This window comes from Hyperolius riggenbachi, chromosome 12, assembly GCF_040937935.1.
Source record: "Hyperolius riggenbachi isolate aHypRig1 chromosome 12, aHypRig1.pri, whole genome shotgun sequence".
In the NCBI taxonomy this organism is placed as follows: Eukaryota; Metazoa; Chordata; class Amphibia; order Anura; family Hyperoliidae; genus Hyperolius; species Hyperolius riggenbachi.
In genome coordinates, this window is record NC_090657.1 from 51,972,266 (window position 1) to 51,988,652 (window position 16,387).

At 42.2% G+C, this 16,387-nt stretch overlaps 1 protein-coding gene across 5 annotated transcripts in view; it reads left to right on the top strand.

Moving 5' to 3' along the window:
• RBM39 (RNA binding motif protein 39) overlaps window positions 1-16,057 on the top strand; it is a 63,096-nt gene extending 47,039 nt beyond the window's left edge. For 4 of the 5 annotated variants that reach the window (XM_068263947.1, XM_068263948.1, XM_068263949.1 and 1 more), the window contains 9 exons: window positions 3,458-3,595; window positions 3,687-3,752; window positions 3,830-4,034; window positions 4,137-4,214; window positions 4,334-4,366; window positions 9,421-9,547; window positions 11,755-11,860; window positions 13,580-13,658; window positions 15,184-16,056. In XM_068263947.1, the coding sequence (XP_068120048.1) occupies window positions 3,458-3,595; window positions 3,687-3,752; window positions 3,830-4,034; window positions 4,137-4,214; window positions 4,334-4,366; window positions 9,421-9,547; window positions 11,755-11,860; window positions 13,580-13,658; window positions 15,184-15,284 (933 nt within the window). In that variant the 3' untranslated portion in view covers window positions 15,285-16,056. Of the gene's footprint in view, window positions 1-3,457; window positions 3,596-3,686; window positions 3,753-3,829; window positions 4,035-4,136; window positions 4,215-4,333; window positions 4,367-9,420; window positions 9,548-11,754; window positions 11,861-13,579; window positions 13,659-15,183 lie in introns of all 5 variants that reach the window. The other variant, XM_068263952.1, reaches the window with a different exon arrangement.
• Window positions 16,058-16,387: the final 330 nt, after the last annotated feature.

Consider the following 16,387-nt stretch of genomic DNA (forward strand, 5'->3'; position numbering starts at 1 on the left):
TTTATAAGTTACATGACTTAAAGGGATACTGTAGGGGGGTCGGGGGAAAATGAGCTGAACTTACCCGGGGCTTCTAATGGTCCCCCGCAGACATCCTGTGTTGGCGCAGCCACTCACCGATGCTCCGGCCCCGCCTCCAGTTCACTTCTGGAATTTCTGACTTTAAAGTCAGAAAACCACTGCGCCTGCACGCCCGTGTCCTCGCTCCCGCTGATGTCACCAGGAGTGTACTGCGCAGACACAGACCATACTGGGCCTGCGCTCTGCGCTCTTGATGACATCAGCGGGATCGAGGACACGGCAACGCAGGCGCAGTGGTTTTCAGACTTTAAAGTCTGAAATTCCAGAAGTGAACCGGAGGCGGGGCCGGAGCATCGGTGAGTGGCTGCGCCAACACAAGATGTCTGCGGGGGACCATTAGAAGCCCCGGGTAAGTTTAACTCATTTTCCCCTGACCCCCCTACAGTATCCCTTTAACAGTTAATGTTTATTCATTTGAGGGAAGGGTTAGTTAGTAGATGGTGTACATAATCATTAAGAAGTGTGTTAGGGGTGTACATAATTAAATATGGTGCAATCTGATGAGCTCAGGTCTAGGTTTCACAGGACGTTGTGTGTTTGACCTTGCATACGGATTATTATGATCTGTCCTTTGCCCCAGTGTTGGATTCAGAGTCCACTGACATAAGCTAAATTAATTGCAACAAAATACACGAGTCTAAGACCATATAAACCAATCTATATATAAATTGAGGGATATGAGCAGTGACTGGGGGGGTCTAATCAATCAATCCTGGATCTAATCAATAACATATGAGGTAAAGAATATTCAATACCTAGTGAGTAATATGCCTATGACACCAGAGTGCTCATTCAGTTTTGTTGGCACTGCATGTTTACATTTTCAGTGATTTAGTTCTCTGGATAAGAGTCCTTCACTGACCTGCCTGCCGATTCTGAAGTCCTGCTCTATATTGCGTACAGTGTTTAGTAATAATATATTCACTGTAAACATTCACTGCTTCAAGCAATATTGAAGTGAAATGGAAAAAAGTAAACATTAAATACCTCAGTAGTAGGAAGCCTCTAGATAGTCCAGGGGGTTCTTCTTACAGCCCACAGTTCCAGTGCTTGATCCCTCTATATCCTGTTCTATTTGTTATGGCTTTGAGCATGGCCCTGGGCATGCATATCTACATTGAGGATGTGCAAGTACGGTCTGAGCATGCCCAGCAGAGGGAATCCATTGATGCTTGGTGGAAAACCACTCAAACAGCCCTTCCCTCTACTGGGCATGTGTGGACCATGCTTAAGCATGTCCAGTACAGATGCTGTGTCCATAGCTATGCCCACAGAGAACAAATTAACCTCCTTAGCGGTCTGGATGAGCTGAGCTCGTCCATTACCGCCGGAGGGTGCCGCTCAGGCCCTGCTGGGCTGATTTGTTTCAAATAAAAAGGAGCACACGCAGCCGGCACTTTGCCAGCCGCGTGTGCTACCTGATCGCGATCCGCCGCGTGCAGCGGCGAAAGAGGGTCCCCCCAGCGCAGCCGGAACAAACTGTTCCGGCCAGCGCTAAGGGCTGGATCGGAGGCGGCAGACGTCAGGACGTCAGCTGACGTCCATGACGTCATTCCGCGGGAAGCGAAACAAGGAAGGCTGTTCATTGCGGCCTTCCTTGTTAGTTCTGGCGATCAGAAGTACGCATTAGGAGCGCCCTCTAGTGGGCTTTCATGCTGCCAACTTTCAGTTGTAATCGTTTTTTTATTAAAAAAAAAAACTCCCGCAGCCGCCCTGGCGATCTTAATAGAACGTCATAGAGGTTAAGAGGGACCCAGCAGCGGAACGATGCGCTGCAGGAGGGATCTGGGAAGCCTCTGGACTGTCCCCAGGCTTCCCACTACTGAGGGTTTTTTATTTATTTATTTTTATTTTTTTAATTCAGTTCAGGATTTCTTTAAGGGCTCTTTCACACCAGAGCCCACTTCTGGCGTTTTAACGCAAAGTCTATACTTTGCGTTAACCAAGGTAAATGGAAAGTCCATAGACTTTCCTTTTACCTTTCACACCCGACGCTGCGTTTCGATACGTTGCGGTACGACGCGTCCCGGCGGATTTTATCGTCGGGAATCGCCTTTCCCCTTCGGGGTAATTAACTACCACCGCTGCTACTCAGCGTCGCACAGGAGTTTCCCGACGACACGCCGCAGCGCGTGCAGGAGCCGTTCTCCTGCACGCTTTTGGTGTGTAACGAGCCTAACCCTCAGCTTGAATAGTCACCTACCTCTTCATTCCCTTCTCTTCTCCCTGATTACTTTTTGGTTAGATCACAATGCAGCACTTTTTTTTTTTTACGGGTTTTCAGGGCTTTGCTGGTCGTCGGTAATCAGCAAAGTGCTATGACAATGTAATGAAGGTGTTCTCACTACAGCGGTTCGATTGTGCCCAAAGCTCAACAGCGGTACATGCAGCATTTCTTGAGCCATTGCGGTTGTCATAAGTATAGGAACACAAAATTGCTGTAAAATCGCTTGGTGAAAAAAAAATCTTTTGTGATTTGTAGTGCAAAGTAGCCCTAAGACTGCTTTGTTCAATTGGGCATGTATAACAAATACCAGAGGCTTTAAAGTGGATCCGAAATAAACTTTTCCTCATTGCATAATTGTTCCTTTCATATAGGTTTATAGGGCATTCCTTAAGCCAAATACTTTTTTGTTTTTGTTTTAATACTCTAATTCCCTATAAATGAAACAAGCCTCGCCCAAAGCTTCTCCATAGTGCCTTGGTACTCTGAGCCTTAGTAGCAAGGGCTTATGGGAGCTCAGTCTGGGCAGGAGGAGGAGGTTACTAGCCAGAGATGGCCGAGGGGAGGAGGAGAGGAGTGAAGTTTTCACAGGCTGAGGGCTGGAGATGCGGAGCAGCTTGCCTGTGTATAATGTGACAAACAGAACATGGCTGCTCTCATTGCATCACAGGAATAAATCCTCATAAACTGTTGAAGCTGTTTGCAGCTAGATTTGCTGTGTAAACTATCTAAACTTTAGATAAGATCTATAGACAAGTTACTTGTTATAATTAGTTTTTCATCTCTGATCCGCTTTTAAAGGCCCGTTCACACTGGGATGTTTTGCCAATCACTTGCAATCAGCAAAGTGTTGTGCACTATGTATCCATATGGGATGATTCATACTGCAGCATTTTTACGATTTGCCTCAATTGCAAACGCACAACATGCAGCATTTTAGGAGCGATTGTGATTCTTATTCACTGAATAAGAATCGCAGTCACTGTATAATCGCAAGTGTGGAATGCAAAATTGCAAACGCTTCACAAATAGGTTATATTAGGTCTGATTCAGCCTCATGCTAAGTAGCTGTTGGCAATATTCCCATTGTTTGTGGAGCAGGCAGTGTGTGTTTAATTAACATGTTTGTTCCTTATACTTTCTATTTCACAGGCAGAGAAGAACAGAGCTGCCGCAATGGCCAATAATTTACAGAAAGGTACTGCTGGACCAATGAGGTTGTATGTTGGTTCCCTACACTTTAATATAACGGAAGACATGCTGCGTGGAATTTTTGAACCATTTGGTAGAGTAAGTATACAAAACAGAATTTTTTTTTTTACACTATGCGTTACTGTGGATTGTGACCTTATTTCCATTGACCTACTTTTTGTTCCTCTAGATTGAAAGCATCCAGCTTATGATGGACAGCGAGACTGGTCGCTCCAAGGGATATGGCTTTATTACCGTAAGTGTACCAGCAATGTATTTATATAGCCAAACATTTGGTAGAAAGTTCAAATTGATAAGTTTTTGCTTTTGCAGTTTGCAGATTCTGAATGTGCCAAAAAAGCCCTGGAACAGTTAAACGGCTTTGAGCTAGCAGGGCGGCCCATGAAGGTTGGTCATGTGACGGAACGCACAGACGCATCCAACGCCAGCTCATTTTTGGATAGCGATGAACTTGAGAGGACGGGAATAGATCTGGGAACTACTGGTAGACTTCAGCTTATGGCAAGACTGGCTGAAGGTAGGAGAAACTTCTTTGTGGTGACAAGCTAACAGGAGTTTGGTAAATGTCAGCATTCATTTGCATGTATACTAGTTCTTACAGTAGACTTTACTCTTTCAGGCACTGGCTTGCAGATTCCTCCTGCTGCCCAGCAGGCTTTACAGATGAGTGGATCTTTAGCTTTTGGAGCTGTAGCAGGTGAGTAGAACAGAGAAGTCTACACTTACTGCCATGTTCCTGTTGTGTGTTACTGCTGCATGAGTTCAGTTTATATCTTTACACCTCAAGTTGAATGCATATCTTTTTGTCTTGTGCAGACCTCCAGACCAGAATTTCACAGCAAAGCGAAGGTTTGTACATTGTGTAGTTTTTCTCTATTTTTAATATTTCAGTGTAGCAACATTTCTTGGCTGTTTTAACCTCAACAAAGCAATTAAGTAGTGGTTTCCTTCTAAAATAAGCTAGGAATACCTTGCTGTTAAGGTAAAGCTATACACTGTGCTTCTCATTTTGAAGAACCTAACAGACTTCCTCACATTCATCAGCAGTCTGGCTGTCCAGGCCACAACCTCCCCTTGCATAGGACTGTGTAGGCAGGACATCCTGGTTACATCCCATCTCTGAAGTATGATGCAGCACCCTACCTGCAAGATTGAGGCAGACTGGGGTGGATGCATGAAATGTCGGTAGTATTGCTGTGCGCAGACAGCACATCATCCTTATTACAACTGCCAGCAGTGTACTGTGCATTGTGCAGTTAGCATGACCCAAGGGAAATGTGATGGTTACTACGGTAATGCGAGCCATGATACTTTAAACTATGATACTTTAGCAAAGCACGTTAGCAGTGTTTTGCTGGCAATAGTAACAGCAATATTGCTTTGTGCCGTCGGTGCACGGCAATATTACTGCTGCTTGGACCTCAACTCTTGCACAGGAAAACATAGAGAAATGCACCCTGTATGTATTTAGATTGATCAGCCTGTCTAATTTTCCCCCTCATCTGTGTCATCACAAGTTGTAATTTGATCTCTCAGCTGTCAGCTGATTGCCAGGACAGATGAGCTAATTTGAAAGCACAGGATGTTAATATTTGCTTCCATGAAAGCAGGAAGTAGATGTATTGCAGGATTTGTATCAGCTGTAACAAAGAAACAATTTGCTTTAAAGGTTATTATGCTGTTGCTTATCTTTTCGAGCAGAGAGGAAGTTCGGAGTTCTGGTCGTTTTTAAAGTTTCTGTGGAGTGTATATATATATATATATATATATAAAATATATAATATAAAATAAACATATATATATATATATATATATATATATATATATATATATATATATATATATATATATATATATATATATATATATATATATATTAGGGTTGCTTATTTACACAGACATAAAGCTGCCCTCAAGTCCTGTATGCCTCCATGCATTGTGCTAGGAACCTAAGTTATAGGGGAGTAGAGATTCTGCCAAGCATAGCTTCTAAATAAGGTACAATGCTTGACATGTTAAACAGTCCATACAACCTCTGGATGACCATTCAGGATGAGTGTGGGGAAATGATTCTCGCTGACAGTAGCTGTGTAAGAATATTTGCACTATGGCCAGGCATGCGCCTCTAACAGCTGTATATTGTGGGGATGGTAGTCAGCCTTGCCTCTCAGCCCTGTCTTCAGAGAAAAGTTGGAAAAGACAAACCTTGTTTACAGCAGCTAGGTTTTTCCATAGACAGTCCTATCTCACTCTGGCCATTTGTATGCAGATCACAAAATAACCATAAGTGTATGCACAGTCTGTGTCTACTGCAATCAAACCTCATTATAACTACCATGCCATGCAAATATTCAAAGCATATTCACTTAATGGAACAGTAATCACAAAATAAAAATACTCTTCTTGAAATTAGACATTACAATTAGAACAAAATATCATGGCCGCATCTTTCTTTCTACCTTGTTTCTTTGATAATACACTTGCAATGCATTTCAATTGCACCTGAACTTAGGGACTCTGTTGCAAATAAAAGCTATGGGTAAGCTTCCCTGTGAAATGATTCTACACTCAGTGAGTCTGAAGTGAAAATAAACTTATGAGATAATGAATTGTATGTGTAGTACGGCTAAGAAATAGAACATTAGTAGCAAAGCTGCTCTGAACTCTCCGACTAAATTAGCCAGCGAGCAGTGCTATTTTCTGAAGCACTTCTACATCAAAGAAACAGTGAAGGACAACTTCAGACAAGATTTTACTGCAGGGGAGTTTAAAGGGTCATTAGCTCTGCTCTGGTCCACAGTTTAAAATGCAGAGTGTAGTTTGTAAACTGCAAATATTATTTTTTTTTGCACAGCTACTTATGTGTTCACTAGAAGTTTCCTTTATTGTTGTCAAATCTCTGATGTGACAGAACTGACTGACCCCAGATCTTGACGTCTAAATGCTTGGTAAACATGATGCGTTTTTCCGCTCGATTTTGCACTCTGGTCTTTTATCCTCCGCTTGTTTTTCTTATCTTTTTCCATTCATGTCTATAAGAAATCGAGCGCACCATCAATCTGAAGGAATATTGGACATGTAGAGAATGATCTATCAAATCCATCTATCGAGCGGAAAAACGTATAGTGTGTACCCAGCATAACATTAAAAATAAATAAATAATAATAATCAGAGGCAGAGATAACACTATGCTATGTCTGTAGCAGCTGCTAGCAATCGTGCAGTAGTGATAGCTGTTCAAAAACTGTAATCCCCTAGCAAGATAGCGGCCCTCATCGCACCGCAGATTCTGCAGCCCTGGCAAGTAAGATAAGATGAGGTGACACTGCACTATTATATTTGTGTATGTAGATTATGGCAGAGCTTGGCTCAAGTGTAGAAAAGGTTTGGGTACTTATCCGTTAGCCGGGCGCATCCGGCAGGTGGCGCTAATTACTATTCCCCCTCCAGGCCGACATGGATTGTAGGGAAAGATGTAACTCTGGTGGAGTTTTGTCGCCACCTAGAGGATGTGCCCGGCTAACGGATAAGTACCAAGGTTTGTTTGGATTTATTTTAAAGTGAATCTGAAGTGAAAATAAACTTATGGTATAATGAATTGTATGTTTAGTACAGCTAAGAAAGAAAACATTAGTAGCAAAGAAATCTCAAATTCTTAAGATTTAAGAAACTTCAGGCAGGGAACACACTTATCTTTCAGTTTTGTGCGCGCGTTTTCCTGCACACTTTTTCTGCACACCAATTGTTTCTATGCAGGAAAACGCGCACGTTTTTTCACAGCAGCTGATGTAATTGATGGAGAAAACTGACAAAATGTGCAGAACCAGGATGCAGAATGTCAGTTTTTTTTTCTGCGCGCCAACAACATATTAAGTGTGGACTAGCCCATTGATTAATATGAGTTCTCAGTTTTTCTGTGCAGAAAACGCGCACGAAAACAGTCAAGTGTGTTCCCTGCCTCAGTTGTTATCTATGCAAAAGAGCCGCTCTGAGCTCTCTGACCCAACTTTGGTAGAACTCAGTACTGTTTTCTGAATCACTTATACATCAAAGAAAAAGGGAAATATGAGGTTTTATTGCAGTGAAGTTCAAAGGGTCATTAGCTCTGCTCTGTTTCATAGTTTAAAATGACTAGTGTAGTTTGTAAACTGCAAATATTACAAAATGAACTATATAACTGAAAATAAAAATGACTCCTCTTTGCTACTAATGTCCTATTAATTATCCGTATTACGCATACAAGTCATATCGTAAGGTTTTGTTTGTTTTTAACATCAGTGTCACTTTAAGCTTCTAAAATGTCACATAGTTGCATAGTTATTTGGGGTGAAAAAAGACATACGTCCATCGAGTTCAACCAGTATAAAGTACAATACCAGCCTGTTCCCTCACATATCCCTGTTGATCCAGAGGAAGGTGAAAAACCCTTACAAGGCATAGTCCAATTAGCCCCAAAAGGGAAAAAATTCCTTCCTGACTCCCAGATGGCAATCAGATAATATCCCTGGATCAACATCATTAGGCATTACCTAGTAATTGTAGCTATGGATGTCTTTCAACGCAAGGAAAGCATCTAAGCCCCCTTTAAATGCAGGTATAGAATTTGCCATAACCACTTCCTGTGGCAATGTATTCAACATCTTAATCACTCTTACTGTAAAGAACCCTTTCCTAAATAAATGGCTAAAACGTTTTTCCTCCATGCGCAGATCATGTCCTCTAGTCCTTTGAGAAGGCCTAGGGACAAAAAGCTCATCCGCCAAGCTATTATATTGCCCTCTGATGTATTTATACATGTTAATTAGATCCCCTCTAAGGCGTCTTTTCTCTATACTAAATAAACCCAGTTTATCTAACCTTTCTTGGTAAGTGAGACCTTCCAATCTACGTATCAATTTTGTTGCTAGTCTCTGTACCTGCTCTAAAAATGCAATATATTTCCTGTAATGTGGTGCCCAGAACTGAATTCCATATTCCAGATGTGGCCTTAGTAGAGAGTTAGAGGGGCGAGGTTTTTTTCCCTTTTAATGCATCCCAAACTTTTGTTAGCTTTAGCTGCAGCGGCTTGGCATTGAATACAATTATTTAACTTGTCGATGAGTACTCCTAGGTCCTTCTCCAAGTTTGATGTCCCCAACTGTATCCCATTTATTTTGTATGGTGCTAGACCATTGGTATGACCAAAATGCATGACTTTACATTTTTCAACATTGAATTTCATCTGCCATTTAATGTTCATTGTTACTTTGTTCAATCAGCCAGAATCCTAAACTTATGGTAAATTGGGCATATTTGAGATTAAAATAAGGCGTGGTTCACTTAAGAAAATATGAGCCAAACTGATCCGGTGAGCGGATCCAGTCTCCGCTTCACCGGATCCGGATGGCTCTGTGCACATTGGCAAACAGATTGTGAACTCATCTGATCACCAATGCATCAGATCTGTTTTCACTCAGTTTGTCAGCAAATACATACCTAGTGGCAGAGGCTATGTGACTAGTCACATGATGCAGAAGACGGAAGCCTCTACCGCCGGCCTCCCTCACGTTACCCGCCGCTCATGTTTGCGCCACCAGCTAGTGTGAAGAAACGTTCCGTTCTCCATTGCCCTAATGCAAAAGCATTTTTTTTGTCTGGTTCCGTTCCGCTGGGCAGAACTGTCTGGAAAATTAGGGCCTGATGCATTTTTTTGGTCCGGGGAACAGACTACCGTACGGAATGTATCCGTACCAGCGGACGCATGTGAATGGTCCAATAGGTTAACATTGGATCCTCTCACATCCGTTCCAGTTCTACAGTATACGTTCCGGTTACAGTCCATAAAAAGCGCAGATGTGAACCAGGCCTTAAATCTAAAAACAGTTTTCTGTTTTGTAACTAAAGTTTGTTTGCTTTTCCCACAGCTCTTGCTGCAGCTGCCGCTTCTGCTGCCGCCATCTCACTGACCGCATCCACGCTACCTGTTCCGCCAACAACTCAGCCATTGGCTACACAGTGCTTCCAATTGTCAAACATGTTCAACCCTCAAACGTAAGTATTTTCCACAGTGTGTTTATTTTTCTGACTAGTATTTCTTATTTTTCAGATATTTTATATAGAAAGTCTGTAAGTAGTTATGGTCATGTCTAGGAGAACTCCTAGAGAAGCATGTGATAAGTTTTGGTCACGTGATAGATATGCAAGGCTTTGATTTGCTAGTTATGATGTGCTAAAGCTGGATGTGATAAAAGCAAATCTGAACTTTAGATGATTCAAATTGCAAGGTTACCTTTTTCATTACTGCTATGCAATTGCGATCTGCATTTTTTTCCCGCACACCGCAAAATTATCCTGCCTGGTGCATTTTTTGTACTTTGTGTCTGTGGAACCAGTACAAAACATAATCACAGAAAAATTGCATTTGCAGTTTGTAGAGGAAAATGACCCTTAATCGGGGTTCTGTTGCACTCCCACCCCAAAGCCATATTCATTTATATTATTGCCAAATCCTTCTTGCTTTTTTCCAAATTTCCACAGTGACGTTTTTTTTATTTTTTATTTATTTTTTGTAATTTACATAGTGATCATTCTACAGCACTTTAGAGTACCTCGAACAAAGGGGCTTATAGTTAAATTACCAACATGGTTTTATATTCCTAACCTAGTCTAAGGCTCTGTTAACATCTAAAATCGAAATCTAACCGCAGCGATTTTTGTTTTTTTTTTCTTTTTAGCGATTTCCCGTTCACCCCTCTCAGCGCGCTACGATTTTGTGCAAATCGCTTTTGCAGAGCAAGTCCATTTTGTCACTTCCTGACATCAGTCCGGAAGTGAACTCTTTGACCTGAAAAAGAATAAATACAATGTGTTTATTCTTAAAACCGTGAGCGCAATCGCTACATAAAGTGATTTTGTGAGCGTTTAGCGCTTGTCCTATACCTGCCGTTAGAGAAAAGTCGCCCCAAAAAATGGTACAGGTACCGCTTTTGCGGAGTGGTGAAGTAGTTATGTATTTTTGTAAGTGGGGAGTGGCGAGTAGTTATGTATTTTTGTATGTATATAGCTGCATATCTGTGAAAATGTTGATATCTGTGGTCTCTGAAGAAGCGGCAGTTGCCGTGAAGCTGATAGGCCGGTATCTCTCCTTTGTAACTTTGCTGGATTGCCTGTATGCCTATACGACTGCCATTAAACCCCTATGTGCATGAGCTGGTGCTCCGACTTTTCTTCCTCCTATACTGGTGATTGAATTCTCCGTGAGCACAACCATCATAGGTACAGCCTATAGAGCTCATCCTCAGCAAGCGCCTGGTGCCTGCCTATATTTTCCTTTTTCCCATATTGTTACATTGATATGATATATTCTCACAGAGAATCATTGCGCTTGAAAAAAAAAAAGGCAGAAAACGCCCTAGATGTGAACGAGCCCTAAAGGCCTGTATGCACACCAGATGGTACTATAACTACTGCCTCTGCCAAGAATCCAGCATGAGTACAGCAGTCCCCCGATGTCCCGGCTTGGTCAGCGATTTGCCTTGCGGGTCACTTCCGGCAAGAGACCAGCGATAACCTTGTTCTCACCCACTTACATTCTTGCAGAGTTTCACCCCTGATAGGTCGCATGAGAGATAAGCTACTGATCCTCCTCGGGGTGACATTGAGCTGGTGTACAGGCTTTTTTTCAAGGGTTACGTATGTGGGATTTTGAATAAATTCTAAGAAGCCTGAGGAAACCTCCTCAAAATAGGGGAGGAGGATCCAAACTCCAAGCAGGAAGTGTCTTGGCTGAGATTTCATCCTGAGACCCCTAGCACTGCACAGAAAGAGCGACAGCCATTGTGTCTCATTATTAAATCTGGTTATGAGGGGTCTTCAGTGCGTACCTAATGCTGGGAATATATGGTTCGTTTTGAACCGTGTAATCGAGCCGCTGATGGCTCGATTGATAGTTTCCGACCTGTCTGATACCCCGCAGGATCGATTCCCCGCTCGATACCGGCGGGCAGGACAATAGTAAGAAATGAAAAGATAAGAAGCCGCCCACAGGGACAAGCGGGAATCGATCCGGATGCCCGCGGGGACGCGCCGGAATCTATCGAGCGGCTCGATACACGGTTCAAAAAGAACAGTGTATTCCCAGCATTAGGCTCTTATCTGAAATTATCACTGTTAAGTCTTTTTGATGTGTGTTTTTGTTTTGTTAGCTTCAGTTGGCCAGGTTTTCTTTACAAGTTGTCTCTTTTCTATATGTCATCCAGGGAAGACGAGCCAGGCTGGGACCAAGAAATTAAAGACGATGTCATTGAGGAATGCAACAAGCATGGAGGAGTTGTCCACATTTATGTAGACAAAAGTTCACCGCAGGTATGTTTCTTATAAATAGCTAAAGTGGAACGGGCAACTGAAAAAGTCTGTCATCTGTACACTGTTATGGTCATCTGCTTAATGCCAGCATGTGTCTGTGTGCCCTCCTATTAGCTCCACTGTGTTGTGTGGGGCATTGCTTAGTCCAGAGTTCCCCAACCCCGTCCTCAAGGCCCACGAATAGTGCATGTTTTGAAGAAAACCACAAACATGCACAGGTGAGGTAATTAGTGGCTCAGCAGAGCTGATTAACTACCTCTGTAGATTTCCACAAAACCTGCACTGTTGTTGGGCCTTGAGAACAGGGTTGGGGGAACACTGCATTAGTCGACTAGGGGAAAAGAGTCTAAAATAAAGGTGGCCACACAGGTACAATTTCTTCTATTTTATTAATTTTGAGCATTCCAATTAATCAGAAGTTTAGATCAGAATCTTTGAGGTACCACACACATTTTTGAGATTGCCACTATTCCGGGTAAAAGATCGTAAAAGCTCTGAAAAAAATTGGTTGGTGAGAAAGTTAATACATTTTGGTATGTACTGAATAGTTGCATACAATTTTTTTTCTGGTTGAATACAATTTCACAATCCATCACACATCATAATTCTTGAAAAAATCGGTCTGAATTTTCCAACATGTCCAGTATATAAAAAAACAAAAATAGAAAATTTCTTAATCAAAAACGAACAAAAGCTTTTGATTTTTTGGGACAACATATCTTATTTATGGAATTGCTATAAAATTGGATCTTTTAATTGTATGGTGTGTGTGTGGCCACCATTTATGCTGGGGATACACTGGCCGACCCGGCGGCTCGATTAGCCGCCGGATCGACTCCCGATGCGTCCCCATCACCGTCCGGATCGATTCCCGCTCGTCTCAGCATGCACTTCCTTATCTTCCACTCGACTCCCCGCTATTGTCCGCCCGCAGGAATCGAGTGGGGAATCAATCTGGCGGGTCATCGGACCTGTCGGAAATGATCAGCTCCCAGCATCAGCGGCTCGATACACTGTACAGAATCGTACCATGTATCCCCAGCATTAGACTGTGAGACAGAACTGCTGTGATGCTACACCAATGCAGCGGCCGAGAGCGACAAGTGGCTGAGAGGGTTCCAGGTGCTTAGTCACGTGTTGGATTGATGTCGCTCTGTAAAATATTGGCTGAAGGTCCACTATACACCAGCGGCGCTGGATATGCAGCTTGGCTTTCAAGTACAGAGAGATGATTTGCATATTCAGGAGTGATGCATCATGGGAAACCCAGGTTGCTCACTTAATGTTGTATTACAGAAATACCTTCTGTTTTTAAGGCGGCAAAATTATATTTTGCCTTGCTTTTTGATGGTGTGCTTTTTGGTGTCTTTTAGCCCTTTATATATTCCAGGCATTCAGGCACAGTCTGGTGGGATAAAGGGGCAGTGGAAACCCAGTCCCATGACCCCAACAGACTGATAATTCCAGTCTCTGCAGGGTACAGTCTGAGGGAAGAGCCAAACATTTCATTAAGTTATAATCTATAGACAGCAGTTTGAAAGAAACATTTTATACCCCACTCGCTAAGTCACTAAAATATATTGCATCAGGTGCCAGCACACCCAATATTTGAGTAAATTGGGCAAGGAGCACGTGATTGGGGGCTACATTGTTTTCAGCTTAGAAATGGGGTTCTGTTCATTACAAAAACTTTCAACAATCATCTCTATGTTTTCACAGGGAAATGTTTATGTCAAATGTCCAACTATAGCAGCTGCGATAGCGGCAGTAAATGCCCTGCATGGGAGGTGGTTTGCTGGTAAGTAACATTCATTTACACATGGTATGTTGGATTCTGTGACTTTGTGGTGCACTAATTTGCCTGTAAAAGATGAGAATGAATATTTTCACAAATTGAATTTTCTGGGTTCTCTCAAAGAATTTCAAACCCACTTAGTTTTCCTAACTTGACCCTTGTCCCATGACCTGTACCTAAGGGCTGGGATCCACTAGGTGCGCTTTGGCAATGCTTGCCGATCGCCTATGATTGTCATAGCGTTTTCACAGTGACTCCTGATGGGAGTTGGTCCATCTAGCAGTGTTGCAATCACAAAATGCAGCAGTTTAGTACCAATCCTGGAGCAATGGCATCAGTGGCTACAGTAGCCAGATTGCGGTCACTCTGGTAAATTGTGGCACTTCGGTTGCCCATTCCATAGAAGCTATGCACTATTTCAGGTGCCTGGCATGCAAAATATGGAGCTGGTGCTGCAGAGCCACAGCAGCAATGGACCGTATCAGGCACCTGGTGCCCAAAGTAACAGCTCTGGAGGGGCGATTCAGACTCTGCCGCAGCAGCTGTATACCACTACAATATTGCATGCCCAGCTGTCAATTACCCCTTTGGGCCACCGTATCCAATAATTACATTGTGCGCTATGGGGGAGCCCAAATTAACAAGCGTTCTGTTTGCCCTTTTTTTAACTGCTTGGATTATTTACTCATGCCCTATAATATAATGCATGATCAGAGATTACCTTCAGGGAAAGCTTTGGAATTTATCCAGAACTACTAGAAATAATAGTATTGCTAATAGGGATAGCACATATAGACCAGTGGTGGAGCAACCTTTATGTTCAAGCATCATGTACAGTTAAGAGGAAGTCTCTCCACCTTGGATCTCTCAAGCCTTCCTATTTAGTCCTGTGATATGATTCACAACTTCACTGACCAGCATGTTACTAGCTTACTGTCATGTCCTCTCCATCTCCCCTATCTTTAACTGCTAAGCATGCAGACATGTAGATTTCACAGTAGGTAACCTCTGGTTATCGTAAGCTTAGTTTATATTGCTCATAAGTTTAAATTACTCTAAACTTTCAAGGGTGCATTTTCTTGTTTTCTTGCCACAGTGTTTATGTAGATTTTTATATTTTTTATCATTTGAATGGTCCACTTTAAAGGGAACTTTAAGTGAGAGGGATATGAAAGCGGACACGTGCATTTCCTTTTAAACAATACCAGATGATAGGCAGTCCTGCTGATCTCTTTGGCATCAATAGCGTCTGAATCACACACCTGAAATAAGCATGCAGCTAAGCCAGTCACACTTCAGTCAGGGCACCTGATCTGCATTCTTGATCAAGGTCTATGGCTAAAAATATTAGACCCAAAGGATCTGCAGAACAGCCAGGCAATGTGTATTGTTTAAGAGGAAATAATTACGGCAGCTTCCATATCCCTCATTTCAGTTGTCCATTATTATAATACCATTACATGTGAAACAACTTGATTTTGAGATTTGAGTTCCGCTTTAAATCCTCATTGTTTTTTCTAACCCATAGGTAAGATGATTACAGCTGCATATGTTCCACTTCCAACTTACCACAGCCTCTTCCCAGACTCCATGACCTCCACTCAACTTCTGTTTCCCGTTCGTCGATGAATCTCACAGCACCTGTTTTTGTACATAGCTCTTTGTTTTTTGTTTTTTTCTCCACCCAGTTGCAAAAGAGGAGAGAGCTTGTCATTCAGATTTCTTTTTTTTTTTAGCTCCACATGAAGTGGAAGGGGCGTAACTTTTTGTGTACAGTCTAATACCTTAAAATAAAGGACGAATGCAATGTATTGGCTAAATGGCATTCAACCCCGTTCATTTTGCTGTGCTGCCTTACATCCCAGAAGACCTGGCCCAGAGGATAAAGATGATGGGCAGTGCGGGACTGTGGAAAACAAAAATGCCTGACATGTTGTAGGATTCCAAAGCCAGAGGACCTCTGTTACAGAAGATTAGCGATCATTTTTTTTCTTCACCAAAATGTAGATGAGGAAATTTGCAGGGAAGCGTGGAACAGCAAATTTGTAATCCTCGTTCCTTTTACATTCAATCTGTGAATTTATTTTGTACATAGTGTCATGGTGTTTCTTACATACCAAACAAAATCTCAGCTGTGTTCCCAGGCACGGTTTTTTTATTTTCTATTTTTTTTTTCTTTTTGAAACTTGTTGTTGGGAGCCACATCGCTGCCAGGAAACGCAGTGACCTTTTGTCTGGTTGCATATAATCTTTTGCTCTTTAAGCTCTGTGAGCTCTGAAATTATATATTTTTTGTTAATTTTAGTGTGTTTGAAAAGACAGCTTGATATTTCTATCCAACAACTTTCATATTTCAACTATCTTTGTAAAGAATCGCTCAAAAAATAAAATTATTTGAAAAAAAGTTGTTTTCTTTTATATACATCAAATAGGTTTGTGGAGAACTTAAGATTCAGCTTGACTTTTGTAATCGTGAAGATGGCACTCCACTGATCTCAGTGGCTAGTGCACATTAAAGGACACCTTTAGTCAGCATAAAAACAAAATAAAGTTATACTTACCTCACTAGGCGGTAAGACTATGGATGGTCCTGAGACTCTTCCTTCTGTGCTGAGACCCTCTAAACCAGGGGTATGGAACCTATGGCTCGGGAGCCAGATGTGGCTCTTTGATGGCTACATCTGGCTCGCAGACAAATCAGTAGAGGTTGATTCACTACGCTGTGCCACTCA